The 22,228-nt window shown below is 43.5% G+C and overlaps 1 protein-coding gene and 1 non-coding gene across 2 annotated transcripts in view; one reads left to right on the top strand and one right to left on the bottom strand.

Annotated features, from left to right (window-relative positions):
- The window catches only part of STAG1 (stromal antigen 1), a 463,433-nt gene that overhangs the window by 90,333 nt on the left and 350,872 nt on the right, over window positions 1-22,228 (bottom strand). The window contains exons 13-14 of the mRNA XM_038759978.1: window positions 21,929-22,036; window positions 15,556-15,670 (exon numbers count right to left, since the gene is read on the bottom strand). Coding sequence (XP_038615906.1) covers window positions 15,556-15,670; window positions 21,929-22,036 — 223 coding nt within the window. The remainder of the gene's footprint in view (window positions 1-15,555; window positions 15,671-21,928; window positions 22,037-22,228) is intronic.
- LOC119934796 lies at window positions 4,985-5,122 on the top strand. The gene has a single exon (XR_005453012.1). It is a non-coding gene; the product is annotated as a small nucleolar RNA SNORA7 (small nucleolar RNA).

The following is a 22,228-nucleotide window of genomic DNA, read 5'->3' as shown; positions in this document are numbered from 1 at the left end:
CAAATATAGAAGTCCAAGAGGTCTTCCCTGATTAGGTTCTCAATTGTCCCACTGAACCTCCCTTCTGCATTACCTATGCATTTGGATCTGTACCCTTTGAGAACTTGCTATTCACCCCACCTCCAGCCTCACGGCATTTCACAACACATTCCTCTACTATCCAATTCCCCCCCTCAGTAATTTCAATTTTTTTTATGGCATTTGTAACCACTTCCTATGTGCAAGGCACTGGACTAAGCTACTCAGGTTGGACACGGTCCGTATCCCACGTGAGACTCACGGTCTTAGTCCCCGTTTTACAAACGAGGCAACTGAGGCACAGAAAAGTGAAGTGGCTTGCCCCAAGTCACACAGAAGTCCAGTGGTGGAGCCAAGAATAGAACCCAGGTCCTCTGACTTAAAGGCCAGTAGGCCACACTGCTTCTCCTAATTTTTCCTAATTAATGGCTGTCTCCTGTGAGTTCCTTGTGGATAGGGAAAGGGTCTCCCAAGTCTACTGCATTGTTCTCTCCCAAGTGCCTGTGCCAAGCCCTGAATCTGGGAGAGGACATTACAGTCCAGTGGGAAGACGGAGCTCGGCACTCAGGGCACGCTCAATAAAAACCACTGGTTGGTTGATTGACTGAACAGGTTCATTCATTCATTCACTCAATCCTATTTATTGAGCACTTACTGTGTGCAGAGCACTGTACTAAGCACTTGGGAAGTAAAAGCTGGCAACATATAGGGACGGTCCCTACCCAGCAATGGGCTCACAGTCTAGAATGGGGAGACAGACAACAAAACAAAACATGTGGTCAGGTGTCAAATCATCAGAATAAATAGATGTAAAGCTAGATTCATTCATTCATTCATTCAGTCGTATTTATTGAGCGCTTACTGTGTGCGGAGCACTGTACTAAGCGCTTGGGAAGTACAAGTTGGCAACACATAGGGACGGTCCCTACCCAACAACGGGCTCACAGTCTAGAAGGGGGAGACAGACGACAAAACAAAACATGTAGACAGGTGTCAAGGCATCAAAATAAACAGAAGTAAAGCTAGATGCACATCATTGACAAAATCAATAGAATAGTAAATATGTACAAGTGAAGTGAAGCAGTGTGGCTCAGTGGAAAGAGCCCGGGTTTGGGAGTCAGAGGTCATGGGTTCTAATCCCGGCTCTGCCACTTGTCAGTTGTGTGACTTTGGGCAAGTCACTTCATTCTCTGGGCCTCAGTTACCTCATCTGTAAAATGGGGATTACGACTGTGAGCCCCATGTAGGACAACATGATTACCTTGTATTCCCCCAAGCGCTTAGAACAGTACATATTTATTCTATTTATTTTATTTTGTTAATATGTTTTGTTTTGTTGTCTGTCTCCCCCTTCTAGACTGTGAGCCCGCTACTGGGTAGGGACCGTCTCTATATGTTGCCATCTTGTACTTCCCAAGTGCTTAATACAGTTCTCTGCACACAGTAAGCGCTCAATAAATACGACTGAATGAATGAATGCTTTGCACATACTAAGCGCTTAACAAATGCCATCATCATCATTATTATTCTGATCTCTTACGTGAGTGAATGCAAGAAGAGTGATGTCCTTGCCACCTACGTCCCTGACAAATGTAAAATAATCAGGCCCCAGCTGCCCAAAGTCTCCCCCTCACTTACTGATCTCCCTCCTCCTTCTCAGCCGCCTCTTAAGAGAGGCAGCATGTCCTAGTGGCCAAAGTCTGGGCTTGGGAGTCAGAGGACGTGGGTTCTAATCCTGGCTCTGCCACTTGTCTGCTGGGTGACCTTGGGCAAGTCTCTTAATATCTCTGGGCCTCAGTTACCTCATCTGTAACAGAGATTAAGACCGTGAGCCCCATGCGGAACAACCTGATTACCTTGTATCTACCCTAGTGCTTAGAACAGTGCTCATCACATAAGAAGCGCTTAACACATACCACAATTATTATTATTATTCATAGATCTCCTTGCTTTTCAAATCTATCCACTCCATCTGTGTCACTGACCACATTCCTCCCGGTCTAAAAATATTTGGAGCAACTCTTCTTCCCTCCCCAAAGGCCATCTTCAATCAGTCGTCCATTCTCTAATGGCTCCACCCTCCTTCCCTTCAAACCTGTCCACGTCTCTTCTATCCTAAAAAAAAACCTCCTCTGAATCCCATGATACCCTCCAGGAATCCCTCCATCTTCCCACCCTGTTTCAATCCCATCCACATTCCTTGAATGGGTTTACACTTTGTGCCCCCACTTTTCCTCTCTACTTCACCCTCAATAACCCGCACACCGTAAGCACTCAATAAAATTGATGGAATGAACAATCCAGTTTCAATCCTCTTTGCTTTGTGAAGGCCTCCTTCTCCAAAGTCACCAATGACCTCCTTCTTGTCGAATCTAGACTAGATCGATTTATTAATAGCATTTACTCAGTAACTACTGTGTGCAGAACACGGTAGTAAGCACTCTGGAGAGTACAATAAGGTTAGATCCCTGGCCTCACGGATTTTATAAACTAACTGGGGAGCCATTTTCCCCCATTCGTCTCGACCTCTTGGTGCCCTTCTCCAGATAATGCTCTCTAACATTGATTTTACTGAAGATTTCTCTCCTAGTTCTCATCTCCCTTCTCTGTTAAGACACCAAAATATTCCTCTGTCACTAGCCTTTTCCACTTTTCACTTTGTTGACTGGTGTCTTAACAGCCACAGTTTTGGACTCAAAATGCCATTAATGAAAGCAAAAAATGTTTTCACAAACCTGGAAACTATACCGGATAGTCTTGGGAAATGTCAATGACAGCAAGTTTCTTATGCTTAGTACACTACTCTGTGCACAGTAGGGACTTAATCAATCAATTGCATTTATTGAGCAATAATAATAATGATTACATTTTTTGTTAAGTGTTTACTATGTGCCAAGCACTGTTCTGAGCACTTACTAGGTGCAGAGCACTGTACTGAGTGCGTGAGAGAGTACAATGTAACAGAGTCAGTAGACACGTTCCCTGCCCAATTTATAAATAAACACTATTGATCGACTGATTGAACAATATTTAAAGTGTAGGAAACTGAAGAAGGCCCCTACGGCATTAATAGCCATGTTACTCTTGGGTCATTCAGTGAAGAATTAAAGAGATTCCAATGGCTGAAATCATACTTTATGAGAGTTAAGAAGATAAGTCTTTAGCATCAAGCTGGACTGGAATTTCACGGTGGAAAAATTACGCATCTTGGATGGGGAAAGGAGATTATGTTGGGCAAATGCTATGCCATCATCCAAAACTATTTGAATATAGTTCTTAGTAAGATGAATGGCTTGAAAAAACAGATTTTTCAAGCAAATTCACTGCTTTTACTTAAACATAATCTATCACTGTATAAATGAAACGCAAATCTTGTTCTGTTCTTCAACCAAGAGAAAGGCGACCTTTTCTAATTATTTATTTCCCCATGAGGTGATGGTGCAGTCAACGGTTGCCCTTGCAATGCAATTAGAGCCTGATAGAATGGCCCAAGGATTCTAAAAATACCAAAATTAAAACCTAGAAAGTACTTCTCAGATGACGATTTCAAGGGAAATGAGTCTGCACCATTCAAAATGCCATGTGTAAGAGAATCACTGGTCTCCAGTGCAGTTTTGTTCATTTGACATTGCAGGGGGAAACAGGGGAAAGACAGTAGTAACCCTATCATTCTCATTTACTCCAGATTTCTAAGAATATTTCTAGGAAGCTGTATGGATTTTAATTTATAAAATCAGCTAATTTGCTTAATTAAATGATATCCCTGAAAATACTCCCACGAGGTAACACGTTTCCTTCCTCCTATCCCCAAGTCTTATCTTGACCTATTTTCCACTAGGTTGTTTGGTGAGGAGATGTGAATTCCAAGACTTCCCCTACTTACCCTCACCTCCTCCTCTAAGATAACCCAGCTCACGCACATTCTCTCCTCTATGACAACCCAGTTCCCACACTTTTACTCCTCTATTACTAACCCACTCACTGCGTTTGGCTCGCATCTCTCTTGCCATCTCTCGCTCCTCCCCAGCAGCAGGAATTCCTTCTCCATTCCTGTCTGCCACTAGTCCTTCTAAAAATCATTTCTCCTCCAGGAGGCCTTCCCTGACTAATCTCCCCTCTCCCCGCACTATTTCCCCACCTACTAGCAGTGAGGCCTAGTGGAAGTAATGCGGTCTAGTGGAAAGAGCATATGCCTGGGAGACAGAGAACCTGGGTTCTAATCACGGCTTGGCCACTTCTCTGCTGTGTGACCTTGGGGAAGTCATTCCACTTGTCCGTGCCTAAGTTTCCTCATGAATACTACGGGGATTTAATCTTACTTGCTCTGACTTACAACTGTGAGCCCCATGAGGACAGGGACTTTGACTTCATTCATTCATTCATTCAATCGTATTTATTGAGTGCTTACTGTGTGCAGTGCACTGTACTAAGCGTTTGGGAAGTACAAGTTGGCAACATATAGAGACGGTCCCTACCCATTCATTCCTTCATTCACTCAATCGTATTTATTGAGTGCTTACTGTGTGCAGAGCACTGCACTAAGCGCTTGGGAAGTACAAGTCGGCAACACATAGAGACGGTCCCTACCCAACAGAGGGCTCACAGACTTGATTGTCTCGTATGTCTCCCAGCGCTCAGTACAATGGTTAGCACAGAATAAGTGCTTAACAAGTATTATTATTATCATGCATGATTACAACCACTTCAGCAACTCTGAATCACCTATGCACTTGAACCCTCACTCCCTAAACACTGAAGTACTCACTCCCCATGCCCCATAATTTTTATGAACATATATTTACAAGCTGCTCTTTCACCTCTACCTGAAATTTATTTAATTTCTGGTCAGTCTCTCCTGCTAGACTGTAAACTCCTTGAGGGCAGGGTTCGGGTCTATTAATGCCATAGGAGTTTTTCAAGTACTTGGTAATGCTCTGCACAGAATTACGCTCAGTAAATACTACTGCCCCTCTCAGGATCATACCTGGAGAGTGTCCAGTAGTCTACTAGTCTCGGCTACGGGAGGGAGAGTCAAGCAGAGGCCTACCCGTTCCACTCGTAGCTTGGCCAGTGGCTAGTGAGTGGAAGGCCGTCTGCTACAAGTCAAAACTCACCCAAGCTCGGCAGAAGCGGCAGGGGAGACAGTCGAGGGTGGAGATTCAAGTTTAATAATGACTTTATATAATGGATACAATGTAGTAAGAGATCCAATAGGCTGTTTTTGCTCCTCAAGTTCCACCCCCTCAAAGTCCCCCATACTCACATCCTGAAACCTGGCAATTAATCAAGAAAAAATACAGCGAAGGAAAGATCATCCTTTGATTTGCCACTCTAGACTGTGAGCCCGTTGTTGGGTAGGGACCATCTCTATAGGTTGCCGATCTGTACTTCCCAAGCGCTTAGTGCAGTGCTCTGCACACAGTAAGCGCTCAATAAATACGACTGAATGACTGAATTTGCCATGGGAAGTAAAAAAGAAAGTATACATAATGAAAAGCAGAACTGAGGGAATGATAAAAATAAGCAGAAATGAAACTAACAAAAAAAATCCCCAGAAAGAGTTATCAAATGATGAAGCGATTTCTAATTTCCCTGACGATAAAAAAGGAATGTGGTTGGGAATAGTGAAGAGAGAGCTAGAAGGTGGAGGACAGCATTTACCCCCAACCCCCAGAAGTAAGGCTGGAAATAATGATTAAAGTTTTACAGATCAAAGGTCTTTGGGCGGGGTAACCCCAGATCCTACCTCTGGCCTGGAATGCCCTCCCTCTTCACATCTGACAATCACACTCCCCACCTTCAAAGTGTTATCCAAGTGACATCTCCTCCAAGAGGCCTTCCCTGCGTTAAGCCCTCATTACCTCTTCTCCCACTCCCTTCTGTGTTGCCCTTGCACTTGGATTTGCATCGTTTATTCCCCTCTCCCTCAGTGCCGCAGAACATTACGTAGGTATCTGTAATTTATTTATATTAATGTCTGCCTCCCCCTCTAGACTGTAAGCTCACTGTGGGCAGGGAATGGGTCTACCAACTCTGTTATACTGGACTCTCCCAAGCGCATAGTACAGTGCTCTGCACCCAGTTATTATCAGCAACAAATGCCATCGAGTCGTTTCCAATTCACAGTGGCTTTATGGATTTTCATCCATAGAGTTTCCTTGGTAAAAAATACAGAAGAGGTTTACCGCTGCCTTCTTCCACACAGTAAAAACTTAAAGTTTCTGCCGCTGTCTCTGATCAATGTTTTGATTATATGATCATCTACCTTTGCCTCTTTGCCATGCCGCTGCTGCCCAGCAGAGGAATTAACTTTGTCAGATGCTTTGGCTTAGTCCTTTCCATTAAGGGTAACCCTGACGAGAGAATAGCTCTCAGTTGCATAATGCTGAGCTTCACTGGCATAAGCAAACGCTCCTGCCATGATAGCCTGTTGAGTCATGAGAGCTGCACCAGTAGTGCTCGATAAATACGAATGATTTATTGATTGGTAACACAGCAACCTATCATCCAGGTGGCATATTTAGTCATGCCTGTAATAGGGAGCGAGGTCACAGACTTAAGTCTTCCAGGGCCACAACCCCCCAAGGGAAAGGCAGATGAGCTCTTCTGGGAAAAATAATTAATAACTGTGCTACTTGTTAAAGGTTTACTCTCCGCCAAGCACTGTACTAAGCACTAGGGAATAATAATAATAATAATGATGGTATTTGTTAAGCACTTACTATGTGCCAAGCACTTTTCTAAGTGCTGGGGTAAATACAAGGTAATCAGGTTGTCCCATGTGAGGCTCACAGTCTTAATCCCCATTTTACAGATGAGGTAACTGAGGCAAAGAGAAGTGAAGTGACTTGCCCAAGGTCCCACAGCAGACAAGTGGTGGAGCCAGGATTAGAACCCACATCCTCTAACTCCCAAGTCCTTGCTCTTTCCACTAAGCCATGACACAAGGTAATCAAGTTGGACGGTCCCTGTCCCACATGAGGCTAATGGTTTAAGGGGGAGGGAGAACAGATAATAAACTCATTTCATGGAGGAGGAAACTGAGGCACAGAGAAGTTAAAGTGACTCACTTAAGATCACACAGTAGACAAAAGGTAGAGCCAAGAGTAGAACCCAGGTACTTTGACTCCAATGATAATGATGGCATTTATTAAGCGCTTACTATGTGCAAAGCACTGTTCTAAGCGCTGGGGAGGTTACAAGGTGATCAGGTTGCCCCACATGGGGCTCACAGTCTTAATCCCCATTTTTCAGATGAGGTAACTGAGATGACTTGCCTGAAGTCACACAGCTGACAATTGGCAGAGCTGGGATTTGAACCCATGACCTCCGACTCCAAAGCCCAGGCTCTTTCCAATGAGCCACGCTGTTTCTCCTAATCAGCATGGGATTAGAGCACAGGGAAGTGACAGAATTGGAGCTGGGTTTTTTTTTGTTGTAAACTCCTTGTGGGCAGGGATAGTGTTGAATTTCTGTTCGCCCTCCCTCTTAAACCATCAGTCTATTGCAGTGTGTGCTCTCTTCTGTGTACTCTCTCAAGTACCATATCCCGTAGTGGATAGAGCATGGTCCTGGGAGCCATAAAGTCATGGGTTCCAATCCCAGCTCTGCCACATATCTGCTGCGGGACCTCAGGCAAGTCACTTCACTTCTCTGTGCCTCAGTTACCTCACCTGTAAAATGGGGATTAAGACTGTGTGCCCAATGTGGGACAGGGACTGTGTTCAACCCAATTTGCCTGTATCCACCCCAGCACTTGGTACAGTGCCTGGCACGTAGTAAGCACTTAACAACTATCATAATTATTATTATTAATAAAGGAAATGGTCAATAAATGGATTGCTATACAGTCCTGACCTCCTGCTTTTCCTGAGAACCAGTCAGAATGATCTGTATGTGGTGAGGAATTTCTCCCTACCCATCAGAGAGTACAGCAAGGCCTCGAGGAAAGAGCACAGAACTGGGAGTGAGGAGACCTCACCACTTGTCAGCTGGGAGACCTGGGGCAAGTCACTTGCCCACCCTGTACCTCAGTTTTCTCACTTTTATAATGGGAATTAAACATCTGTTCCCCCTCCTCCCTCTGAGGTGGTGAGTCCCACATGGGACGGGGACGGTTCTACCGTAATTAGCCTGCATCTACCCCGGGGTTTGGAGCATAGAAACCACTTAACACAGACCACAGTTACTACTACCACCCGAGGTGCAAAGGACGTTACCGTGGATTAGGTCATTAATTTAATCTTGGGGCATTTTAGTCTTATCCTTAATTCCCAACTTTTTCATTCATTTATTCAATTGCATTTACTGAGCGCTTACTATGTGTACAGCACTGTATCAAGTGCTTGAAAAGTATAAAACAGCAATAAAGACAGACAATCCTTGCCCACAGTGGGCTTACAGTCTTTTCCCAAGTAAAGTTCTCAGGTAACAGCAGGCTGGCCAATCAGACCCTGGTAGTTTTAAACTTAACTGGATGTAGTACAGGGCTCTGCGCACAGTAAGTGCTCAATAAATATGATTGAATGAATGAATGAATGAAAATACTATCATGCATCCCTTCTCTTTAGTACTCTCTATTGCCAACTTTCCCGTTTGGGTAGCCAAATAAACCCCATCATCATCAGTGGTATTTATTGAGCGCTTACTGTGTACAGAGCACTGTACTAAGCATTTGGGAAAGTACACCAGAGAAGGTTGGGAGGCACGTTCCCTGGCCACGGCACCCTAACAGATTTTGATCATGTCTGTTTTGGGCTTAGTTTACTTATGGTTGCTGGGACCTAAACAGAATTCTCAGTTGGATTCTGTTGGAGTTGCTAATTCAATCAATCAATCAATCAATTAATCGTATTTATTGAGCGCTTACTGTGTGCAGAGCACTGTACTAAGCGCTTGGGAAGTACAAGTTGGCAACATATAGAGACAGTCCCTACCCAACAGTGGGCTCACAGTCTAAAAGGGGGAGACAGAGAACAAAACCAAACATACTAACAAAATGAAATAAATAGAATAGATATGTACAAGTAAAATAAATAAATAAATAAATAGAGTAATAAATATGTACAAACATATATACATATATACAGGTGCTGTGGGGAAGGGAAGGAGGTAAGATGGGGGGATGGAGAGGGGGACGAAGGGGAGAGGAAGGAAGGGGCTCAGTCCATATCTTCCTTTAGTAGGCTTAAATACAGGATGGCTGCTATTCCTTATTTAGGGTTATAAAACTCAGTAACCCCAGTTTTGACCCAACAATAAAGAAATCGCACTGGCGTTGTAATGGATTCCAGAATTTTCAGGCTTTGAAAAAGAGAGTATCCGAACGTATGGGATTCTGACCAGATGCCCTGCCCCTTGAAAACCTAATCACTTGTTAGGGATAACATTTACTATTTAAATGTCTGTCTTTAACTAGTTTTTCGGGGTTGCAAATGTACCACTCCACACAAATTGTACATTTGAGTGAATATTTAATTGTAAATCTACAGTTACCGTCTTCAAAAGTATTTGTATTTGTACCTCGCATCCAACCCAGCACTTAGTATAGTGCCTGGCTCTCAAGCACTTCATGGATATTATTATTAATTTTATTATTTGAAAAAGATGTTCTCTTTCTTGAGGGACCGGTGTATGTTTCTGCCATCCGTAATTACACTGGGTATTAAACCATTCTGCAAGATGTCACCTTTGTTTAAGACATATGTATCGGGAAGATAAGGCCTGATGATGAAATTCCCTATGTTCACTCATTCATTCATTCAATCGTATTTATTGAGCGCTTACTGTGTGCAGAGCACTGTACTAAGCGCTTGGGAAGTACAAGTTGGCAACATATTGAGACAGTCCCTACCCAACAACGGGCTCACAGTCTAGAAGGGGGAGACAGACAACAAAGCAAAACATGTGGACAGGTGTCAAGTCGTCATGTAAGTATGTACAATGTATGCACAAAGGATCATCACTCAGGTTAATAAACTGGTTTGGTCAAAACAAGATACCCAAGGACATGCACTGGAATGATTTATAGACACTGACAGGGACTTTCCTCCGAAAGCTCACAGTCGCCGAAAGCAGAGAACTAAATACTGCACTAATATTACGTTTTGATTCACCAGCTGTTTTGGGGCAGAGCCCCCTCCCTCCTAAGTTACTTACCCCCAAATGAAGTTCTCTGAATTTACTGCCTCCAAAGATTCACTCTTGGAACTGCAAATCATGCTGCCTGGATCTTGAAATTGTTAAAAAGCAGTTATCCTAAAAAGGGTGTGGTGAGCCCAGGTGAAGGAGCAGATCAGTGCAAAGTGTTAGAGTCCTAATGGTGGCATTTCTTTTTTGGTCTGTGCAAAATGGACACGGTCTGAAGCGAGGAAAGAGGAAGTTTGAAAATGGAAGCGATCCATTCAGAGAACTCCAGTTTGTCTCCGTAGCCTAGGTTTCTCCTACGTGAAACTGAATCCCGGCCTCTCACTCTAGAAGATTACCGTGCGACAGCATCATACCCAACGAGATGGGTAAAGACGGGGGGAAAACACTCCTGAGAAATACTACCAATAAATCACCAACTCAGATATGCACCAACTGCCATCTAGAGTCTCAAGAAACTTCAAGTGGTACAAAATCTTCCGTGCCACAGTTGTGCCACTCTATACACCTACTATATAACTGCACCTGGAATACTGCATGTAGTTTTGGGTGCTGTCATCTGAGAAGAAACACTGGAGAGGGCACAGAGAAGAGTATCTAAAACAATCAGGGAGATTACGTCTCCCGAATGGAAAGATGAAGACTGAAAAGGGACATAACTGAAGTCTACATTCATTCATTCATCATTCAATCATATTTATTGAACACCTACTGTGTGTAGAGCAAAGTACCAAGCGCTTGGGAGAGTATGATACAATAATACACAGACACATTCCCTGTCCACAATGAGCTTACAGCCTGGACGGGAAGATCGGACAATGGGTGTTCACTAAATCCCACCAACATTGAGTCTTCAGAGCTTCCACTGACGCTAGAAGATGCAGGGTTTACAACAAAAAGCTGTAACTCGCTGTGGGCAGGGAATGTGCTTACCAACTCTGTTGTCCTATAGTCTTCCAAGTGCCAAGTGCTATGCATATGGATAAGCGCTTGATAAATATGATTGAATAATAATAATAACGATAATAATGGTATTTGTTAAGCGCTTACTATGTGCCGCCAAGTACTATTCTAAGAGCTGGGATAGATACAAGGTCATCAGGTTGTCCCATGTGGGGCACACAGTCTTAATCCCCATTTTACAGATGAGGTAACTGAGGTACAGAGAAGTTAAGTGACTCGCCCAAGGTCACACAGCTGACAAGTGAAGGAGCTGGGATTAGAAGCCATGACGTCGGACTCCCAAGCCCCTGCTCTTTCCACTGAGCCACGCTGCTTCTTAATGAAAATAATTTAATGAAAATAAGTGCTCAAAAAATACCATTGATGATGAAGAGGAAAAACTTTCTTGCACAGTGGTTGGTAAAACACGTGGAATTTACTAGAAAAGGAAGCCGTGTATGCCAATTTATACGTATCAAGACAATGGATGTCAAAGAGGGCAGACATCACACTAGTCCCTCAGCATAACTGCCAGACCAATCAATCAATGGTATTTATTGAGCGCTTTACTGTGTGCAGAGTACTGTATTAAGTGTGGTTTATTAGAAAGAGCAAGGGCTTGGCAGTCAGAGGTCATGGGTTCTAATCCCGGCTCCGCCATTTATCAGCTGTGTGACTCTAGGCAAATCACTTAACTTCTCTGTGCCTCAGTTGCCTCATCTGTAAAATGGAGATTAGGACTGCCCAGTGCTTATAACAGTGCTTGGCACATAGTACGCACTTAACAAGTACCATCATTATCATTATTATTACTAGGGAAACTACAATGGAGCAGAGTTGGTGAACACAATTCCTGCCCTTGAGCGGCTGAAGGTCTATTGTGGGGACAGATGTTGAAACAAATAAATGATATGTACAGAAGTTCTGTGGGGTTGGGGTGGGGTGAGTAACAACATGCTTAAGGGTGATGTGGGGTTAGGATGGGGAGACAATCAAAATGTTTAAGGGGTACAGACCCCAATATGTACCTGACTCAGAAGACAAGGTGAATAGTTGGGGAAAAGAGGAGGTATGATTTTAATCGGCCTTTGAAGATGCTGAGAGTGGTGGTCTAATATGAAGGAAGCATGGGGAAGCATGCTTCCCCCTTCTCCCCCTCCTCCCCCTCCCCATCCCACCGCCTTACCTCCTTCCCCTCCCCACAGCACCTGTATATATGTATATTACTCTATTTATTTATTTATTTTATTTGTACATATTTATTCTATTTATTTTATTTTGTTAATATGTTTTGTTTTGTTGTCTATCTCCCCCCTTCTAGACTGTGAGCCTGCTGTTGGGTAGGGGCCGTCTCTCTATGTTGCCAACTTGTACTTCCCAAGTGCTTTAGTACAGTGCTCTGCACACAGTAAGCGCTCAATAAATATGATTAAATGAATGAAGCAGCGGGGCTCAGTGGAAATCAATCAATCAATCGTATTTATTGAGTGCTTACTGTGTGCAGAGCACTGTACTAAGCGCTTGGGAAGTACAAGTCAGCAACACATAGAAACATTCTCTACCCAACAGCTGGCTCACAGTCTAGAAGGGAAAGAGCCCGGAAAGAGTGGAAAGAGCCCGGGCTCTGGAGTCAGAGGTCAAGGGTTCAAATCCCGGCTCCGCCAATTGTCAGCTGTGTGATTTTGGGCAAGTCACTTCACTTCTCTGGGCCTCAGTTCCTTCACCTGGAAAATGGGGATGAAGACTGTGAGCCCCCCATGGGACAACCTGATCACCTTGAAACCTCCCCAGCACTTAGAATAGTGCTTTGCAAATAGTAAGCGCTTAATAAATGCCACCCTTATTATTATTATTATTATGATTATGAAGGGGGAGTTCCAGTCGAGAGGGAGGGTGAAGCCAAGGGGGTGGCGGCGAGGTAGATGAGATGAAGGTAAATTAATTAAGTTGGCGTTAGAGCAGTGAAGACCGTGGGGAGGGTTGTAGTAGGTGATCGGTGAGATAAAGAAGGAGGGGAGAGCTGGTTGAGTGTCTTAAAGCTGACCGTAAGGAGCTCCTATTTGACAAGGAGGTGGACAGGTAGCCGTTGGAGGTTGTTGAGCAGTGGGGAGACGTGGACTGAACCTTTTTTCAGAAAAGTGATCTGGGCAGCAGAGTGAAGGATGGACTGGAATGGGGAGAGGCTGGAGGCAGGGAGGTGAGCCGGGAAGCCGAAGCAGTAGTAGGGGGGAGATACGACCCGTGCCTGGGCCAGCCAGCGGGGCAGCAGCCGGGATGGAGAGTAAGAGGCGGATTCTAGAGATGGTGCCAAGGTAGAACCGACAGGATTTCACGACCGACTGAATGAGGGGGATGAGACAAGGATCATGCCAAGGTGATGAGCTTGCGAGTCAGGGAGGAGGACAGTGGTGTCTACGGTGATGGGAAAGTCAGTGGGAGGACATTGGGCTGCATAAACCACCGGTCTAGTTTTGGGATATTACACCTAGTTCCACTAGAGCAGTGGGGCTTGCACTCTGGCATAACCCTGTGTTTAAGGAAAAGTGCTGGGATTGACTCGGCGGGGAGAGATTTCCGGGAAGAGCTGACATGTACTCCCTCTCAGAGGGCACTAGACTTGTCACTGGACCACTTTTACTTGTCCTAGATACCCTAAAGAACTGAGTTGGGCAGTAATGAACAATAAACACCATCTAGTTATGAAAAAGAAAGAACCCAATCAGAAGTAAAGAGCTTTTCGTTGTTTCAAAAGTCTTCTACCTTACATCGGATCCTTAAATCAAAGTGGAAACCTCCATCCCTACGGTGATGATGCAGAGATAGGACTACATAAGAGGTTCTGGTGGAAAAAAGCCAAACATAGAAGGAAAAGAGATGAGGAAAAGATCCATTCCATAACTGGTGTTGGACCAATCATGAAATGAAGAGGAGATTCATAACATTCAATTCTGAGAAGTGCGTGTGCTTTGCATACAGTAAGCACTCATTGAATACTACTGACTGATCGACTGAGATTTAGGAAAAGAGAAAAAGGTTCATAGGGAAGGATGTAGAAGGTACCAATGGTAATATATAGAATGCTATTGCTAAGGATAATGACTAAAAGGTCATCTAAGCAAAGCCCAAGTGCCTGAATTTCTTGACTCTATTAAAACTAAGAAGCCTCAAATGGAACCATTGTAACTAACTGGTGAAGATGGAAGATTTGAAAAGGATTCATTCTCTAACTCAGCAGCCACAACGTTATCCAAAGACTAAAACGCATTTTTCTAAATCACCCGAGAGACCTAAACGAATCCTTACGGGAGGCAGTGAGGCCTAGTGGAAAAGAGCCCAGGAGCGGGAGCCAGCAGACCCCCAGAGTAGAACCTGTTGTGCGACAAGTCGCTTAACCTCTCTGTGCCCCAGTTTCTTCATCTGTAAAACGGAGACAAAATATCGTTTTTCCTTCCTTCTTTAGCTGTGAGCCCTAGGTGGAATGGGGACTGTGTCTGACCCTGAATATTCTGCTATCTTCCCCAGCATTTAGCAGTGGGCTTGGCATAGAGTACATGCTTGAATTTTGCCTCATAAATCCTCCTCCTCCCCAACGACTGACTACTGAGGAAGGAAGCAAATGGCAATGAAAACATATTACCACAGATGACACTGACAGACGGAGATATTTAGAAGACATCCACGAACAGCAATCTGGGACAAATTGAGACCTGGTCTTCCTTTGCCTTCAAAACTCAAGCGAATAGTTCAAGAGCTATGACTACCCTAATGGGAGTACTTGATCTCCAAAACACACCTTCCCTTTTATTAGTCTTATTTGCTAATCGTTACACGCATCTGTGTCAGAGATTTCAATCGCAAATGCCAAAGACGGAAGAACTACTAAATGAGACGGTGATTAAAAGTGTTTTTTCAACATGTCCATATGTATGCTTTTTAGACCCGTATCACTCATGATGAGAGTGTCAAACTGCAGCTGAATCACACTTCCAATGAGAGTGTAACTAGGAGTGCAACGGATTATCCCGTCTGTGATGTGCCTGCAGAAATGGTTCTCGGATGTGTTGAGACATACGCGAGAAAGTACGAACAAAGCTAGCAAAGAAAGAGGACATTAAAATACTGTAAGACACCCGTCTTTCCTGCTTTCAGGAGCTTTGAAAACGATGCACTTTTAGCACTCCAGCTTTGGTGTTGATCTGTACCTGCATCTAAGCTCGTAAAACCCTTGCTAGACTAACTGCTTTTCAAGGTTCCCAAGATCCACAACCTGCAGAACTGACTCCATGAGTGCAGATCTGTGGAGGCAGTTTCCTGAAGAACAAAGAAATCTGTTTCTTTCTATAGGTTTGAAATGGCTGATCATTGACCTTGAAGTAAATTGCAGATTTGCAGAATCTGTAAAATTGGTTAAAAAAAAAAAAGGTTGTGTTTCATTGGAAATATCTTTACCTCACTTTCAAGAAAGAAAAGAACCAGCATCCTGATAAGGTTCCCATTGGGACTGTTGCGCCCTCTCCTCTTCGCTAATGCTTCTTCTGCTTGGGGATCATGTCTGCTAAACAATCTAGAAATAAGTGACAAAACAAGCACTATAATTTTCACGTTAACACACGTCCCCTTCCCGGTGATCCAGTGGTCTCTGGTGGTGTATGACCAACTCCTTTTGGCTTCAGAGAAAATAGTGAAGATAAAATAAAATCAGCAAAATGCTACTGGAAAACCACATCACTCTGGTGCAGAAATAGATTCTGGAAACCGGTGTCATTCCTGTTATGTGGGAGTCAAATGTATCCACGGTTTTCTGTCGGCAGGAATGCCGGCGGGAGGGGAAGACCACATTTAGAAAGTTCAAGAACTGACTTCACATTCAATAGAAGAGTTCTGTTGTTAAACCAAACCAAACGCATTTAAAAAAGGCTAAACCTTCATCATCTTATTTCCACTGAATGTTCATCTCTTGCCTCCCACTCTGAACAAGCCAGCAGCTCATTATGAACATAAAAAAAAAAATTTCCCTGACTACAAGATCCAGAAATAGTCAATACAATTATAACACTTAAAATTATGCTGGTCAGTTACAAACACTTCACATTACTGCAAAAAATGCCTTGAGGAAAACTTGGCTTAGTGAATGCAGATCTGGGCCAATGCTGCTCTCAAAGAACAGAAAGGCGATTACTTCTACCATTTGCTCAGTACTCTGAAAGCATGGGACGGTAAATACGATACTGAATCTGGGAAATGACACATTCTCAAAAAGAAGTCGATTTATAGCAGTGGAAGAGCTCTCAATTAAGCTCTTATGTATCGGAAAACAGGCCACAAAGGAGGATCCTTAAACATACTCTTCTTTCACTTCCTCTCCATCAACTCACTGTCTAAACTTCTTGTCATCTGACTTCTGCCCTTCTCACTCCACTGAGACCATGTTCACCAAGGCCCCCAGTGTTCTCTTCTTCACTGCTCTATCCTAATCCTCTTTGAACTTAAGGCTGCCTTCAACAATCCTGACCACTCTCTCCTAGCAACCTAGCTGATCCATTAGGCCGACAGCGCGGTCATCTGGATGGCTTCCTACCTCTTGGCTCACTCTCTCTCTCCTCCTTGGTTCGCTCTTTTCCTCACCCCTTCCTTAACTGTGGGTGTTCCACACGACTCTTCTGAGCCCCATGAGTTCTCATTAGGTACTTCTTTGGGGCACTCATCTGACCCCGTGGCTTTCGGCTAACAGCTCGAAATCTTTTTCACCAGATGACGACGATGGTATTCGTTAAGCGCTTACTATGTGCCAAGCACTGTTATAAGCACTGAAAATTTCAACGTTTCCGCCCATTTACGAACCGGGGACCTTTCGCGTGTTAGGCGAACATGATAACCACCACACTATGGAAACATAACCAGATCTAACCTTTCATCTCTGTTACAATCTTGCATCTCTTTCTGTCTCCAGAACACCGCTACATGTATGACACTCCAGGAACCTCATTTCAATGTGGAAAATGCTGAACCCTCATTTTTCCTCCTAGGTCGACTCCCCTCCTTGCTATCTCACTGCGCCTGACAAATCCCCTGTCACAGAAGACCTGGACCTAAGTGTTATCTTTGAGGCCTCTGTTTCACCTGCCACATTGAGTCTGCCTCGAAATGGCTTAATATCCCCCCTAATATTTTCAAACCTGCCCCTCACCTTCACCTTTATGCCAATATCTATGTCCGAGCCCTTCTCACTTCCATCTGGGATACTGAATTTGTCTCTTTGGTTGCTCCTCTTCAGTTTCTATTCCACTCAGCTGCCAGGATCATCTTCCTATATTGTAATTCAGAAAGCATCATTCTCCTCTACACTATAAGTTCACTGTGGGCAGGGAATGAGTCTGTTTATTGTTATATCGTACTCTTCCAAGCCCTTAGTACAGTGCTCAGCACACAGTAAGTGCTCAATAAATACGACTGATTGTTCTACCTCAGAGGCCTCCAAAGGCAACCCATTTAAGCTTCTACCATCAAATTGGGAGCTCTCTGAGGGCAGCGATGGTGTCGGCACTGCACAGTGCAAATGTGTTGCACTGTACTTTCCCAAGCACTTAGTACAGTGCTCTGCATACAGTAAGCCCTCAATAAAGACCACTGACTGCAGGATTCTTCCAAGCACTCAGTGCAGTGCTCTGCACAAGGTACATATCCAATCCGTACCGTTGATATTTACCTGCACAGAACAGAAAAACCAAACTAGTGGTTTCGAGGCTCTCCTCTAGCGGTCTACTTCTTATCTTTTATATTCTCTTAGCTCCCTTCACCCCAGTTCGCACTCTTTGTTCCTGTTTAGCTAATCTCCCAACTGTACCTCATTCTCCCCTTTCCCATCTTAGGACCCAATGTGCAGGTCAGTGCATATATGTACATATTTATTACTCTATGCATTTTATTAACAATGTGTACATATCTATAACTCTATTTATATATATTGATGCCTGTTTACTTGGTTTTTTTTTGTCTGTCTCCTCACTTCTAGACTGTGAGCCTGTTGTTGGGTAGGGATTGTCTCTGTTACCTAATTGTACTTTCCAAGCACTTAGTACAGTGCTCTGCACACAGTAAGTGCTCAATAAATACGATTGAAAGAATGAATGAAGTCCTTCTTCCTCCACAGAACTTTATTCCCTCTGAAATCCACCAAACCACCCCTCTCGCCACCTTTATGGTTTTCCTAAAAAGTCATCTCCAGGAGGGGGTCCCTCTCTCTGGACATGCCATTCCATCAACCACAATTAGCACTCACACACACGCTGGCTTACTTCATCTAAGAACCGTGAAACTCCGTGATCTGGCCTGGCCTCCTCTGACCTGGACTAGCCTCGTTTCTGGCGGGGAAGGGAAGGGGAGAGGTGACACACAGCTAGCAGTACATCCTCACATAAGTGTATGGTGGGTCTGTTGGGATTTTAGTCTCAAACACACCTGCCATTTGTACAGGGCCAAGATTAGAGACTCCAAAGACCTGGGTTCTAGTCTCCGATCCATTTGCAGGGGTGGTGCTGTCGGCGTGAAGGTTTCTGACTAAAGGACCAGATAAGGTATTCAGCAAAGTGGGCGGGCCAGAAGGGAGATAGAAAAATGGCTGCCTGGCAGAAAGGACCAGAGTCACTGCCAAAGTAAACTGGTTGCCTCCTTAAGTGGGCAGAAAAGACCTCAGCAAGTACCAAAGCAACACCTATTGTGTCACTGTGGGCCTTTCAGAATGCACTGCACCCCTGCCTATTTTCTCACCGATTACCCTTCAGGCACCAATGGGGCCAGAGAGTGGGAGGGATGCTGCATAACCACTACTACTATACTCAATTCCTCCACATACTTTCTTCGGCCTGAGGAATTAGGAAGTCATTCTAGATGGGAGAATCCATCCGGCAGCCTCCCAGGGTGCTACCGGAGCACGGGCACTAAAGCCATCCCAGGTACAAAAGGTGGCAAACCAGGAGGGGTGGGGAGAGAAAAAGGGTGCAGGATACTGTACCCTGTTCTGTGCCTGGATTGGAATGACCACACTGTAAAATACTTGACTCCCGGGCCAACTGCAATCTGCAGAACATGAAAAATGGCCTATTTCTTCAAAGTTAAAGTATAGTAAATATTAGGAGAGCTACTCTTGTTTCCTATGAAAATACAACGGGAATGAGGTCGTTTCAAAGGCCCAGTCTACCAAGAGAAACTGCCATGATTTTAGCTCGTGCTACGAGGAAAGGAGAATAAAGCCTTCTGTTCTTTAAATGAACTGATTTAGCTTATTTGGGGGTGGTGTGCAGGCATTACTCCCAAATCCCTTTAGACTATAAGCTCGTTGTGGGCAGGGACTGTGTCTGCTTATTGTTATATTGTACTCTCTCAAGTGCTTAGAACAGTGCTTTGCACACAGTAAGTGCTCAATAAATACGACAATGAATGAATTACTTGGGCTGTAGAGGTAGCACTACGCAAATACTACTTTCAGAAGAAACGGATTATGCTGAGGCAAAAAATCAACATCTTGAACGGCAGTTTTGGACCAAGATTCAGTCACAGCAAAAACCCACACATGGGCCTATATTCCAAAAAGTGTGCAGTCAGAAAACCTGCAGTTACTGAAGTTTTCAGGCATGGCATTCTGTAAGTCCATAGGAGTTTAGAAAGCTTGGACAATTATCCTGAGGTCTGTGACTGTTGAGAAAAAAAGGACCTAAATTATGTTTCCAAAGATGAAAAAGGCGTTCCTGGGTCCCACCTGGGGTCTAGGAAAAGTGAAGACTTTGTAGATCTGTGAACAGCCAAATTTTGGACCTCTAACTGAAAAACTTTCATATGAAAGAGCTGAGATTTTTCCATCATTGCTTGAATATCAATCTCTGCATCACTGTCTTTTTTGTCTTTTTTCAAACCACACCATGTAGTTCTCATTGTGGTTGCTCCCTGTACCTGAAACTTATTTTACTGTCTACCACTCCGGCTGGACTGGAAACTCCTGGAAGACAGGAATAGTGTCTACTTAGTTCCCCAAGCGCTGAGTACAATGCTCTGTACGGAGAAACCCTTCAAAAAATTCCACTGGTTGATTGATTCAACTTCACCCATGATATTTCTAAATCATCCAGGAAAGGAAAACTATAGAAATCACATAAATCTCTCCAGGTTATTTCAAATTCAAAATTTCAGGTGTTTTCAAATTTCACTTCGAGTAAATAAATGGACCCTACCTGCTAAAGGACTGTACTCTCTAGGTAGATGAAAAATGGCCCCAATTTTCTTCTGTGTCCTGGTCACAACATTTTAAGGGAAGTATTTCCACAACATTACAATTATTGGTACTGAAGACCATTAATGGGCTAGAACCTCTTTGTAATGAACAGCCTGGCCACCTGGCAAACGTCATAGCCCAGTAGAATCGATGTAAATCCAGGCACGAGGCCAGAGTGAAGAGGATGCCAAGGGAATCAAGATGGAACCACTGTTGCTACTCCTTATCTACCTTTAAAAGAGAATGAGTTCATAAGGTCAGTGTGGTTCCTAGAATCTTAAAGCCCTTAGGCAGGCCACATTATAGCCTCAGTGGCATTAACCCTGGCAATAAAACAGCGACTGTGAAGGAAAATAGCCAACATCACCTTGGCCTCAATAGATGTAAAAGTGATGAGGCAGAGGGGGGTTGCTGGATAATGGCTGAGGTGGAAGGAGGCAGCAACAAAAGTCTAAAGGAAGGATGAAAAGCAAGGTAAATAATATGGTATGCTGGCACAAAGGGAATTATGCTGAGGAAAATTAAAGACAAGGTTCTCCTGAATGCTTAATCTTAACGGCCACATTTCACTATATCAGAAAATATTCAGATTATTTTGTTCATTTACAGCAATAGTGGATGGATTATATGTGGTAAGAAACATCTTGGCCATTTAATGGCTGAACAATTAATTGTATTTGCTTTAGGTTTTTTTAATTGCATTTTTTAGTACTCTCTATGATGGCCTCAAACTGGCTTGGTGCATTTTGAGTTTGCAAATGCCAATATACTTCAATCAACTACGAAAGGAACGTCTTTTAAAGTAGCCAGAACTATAAATTCCCTAAATTGGCAAAAATAGCCCCATAAATTGAAAAATTCCATTTAAAAAACTTAAATCGTGGCTAATGCCAAACATCTGTGCACTTAACAAAAAGCCACAAAAAGAATTGCGCAAGCTTTTCTCCTTCAGTGAAAATGCCACTGAAATTTAGTTAACCTTTAAAGAACCAGAATGAAAATTCCATTAAAAAAAAGAACATTCAAGGTTAGAAAGAGCATTTGGGGATATGGTGTCTTACATGCTGTTCATATTTACGTGGACTGAATAATAAGACTATCCATAGAATACAGCCACGAGCTTCCCCTTCACCTAGAGCCTTTCCTAAGTCCTCATAAAACTCTGTGATTTCCAAAATTAGTAGAGAAGGTCATTTTTGAGTGATATGAAGAAATAACTGTTTCCTTTTTTTTAACCACAATCTTTTCAATCTCAGAACACCCAAATGTTTATTTCCAAAGTATATTAGATTTCAAAGTCTCTTATTTGTGCACGATATTCCCGGAAACATGTCACACATTCTGATTCCTCAGAAATCTCCCTCAAGTTCGGGCAAAAGAAAATGTTCTTTAGGATGGAAAGAAGGAACAGGAGCCCGCCTGCTTTGGGGATATGAGAAAACCAAAGCTTAATGTCCAGGAGTTGAATCTGACCACTCCTGGACCTGCCCCTCCAGATTCTGCTTTCTGGAACTATCCGAAACCAGGTAGTGGTGCAAGAAATGAGAGTAAACTCACTTTTTGTGAAGGAACTCTCCTGCTGCTACAGCAACAGGCCGGTGAGCTGAATATACCAAGTGGTACACATTTTCACAGTCTTCGTTGGAAAGGGCTTCTTCACTTCCACTGAAAAATTCAGAAAGTGACATCTGAACCAAAACAAATGTTTATTTTCAGTTCCACCTTCTTCAGCCAATCACATTTATGACAATATCACTATGCAAACACGGCGACATAGAGCAAAGACAAAAAAGTTAGGAACGGTTGCAGCAACAGTTTAACTTTAAATGGGCATAAACCTATATATACATATGTAGA

This window comes from Tachyglossus aculeatus, chromosome 1 (assembly GCF_015852505.1).
Source record: "Tachyglossus aculeatus isolate mTacAcu1 chromosome 1, mTacAcu1.pri, whole genome shotgun sequence".
Lineage (NCBI taxonomy): Eukaryota > Metazoa > Chordata > Mammalia > Monotremata > Tachyglossidae > Tachyglossus > Tachyglossus aculeatus.
Note: the sequence above shows the minus strand (reverse complement) of the source record. Positions and strands in the feature narration are given on the sequence as shown.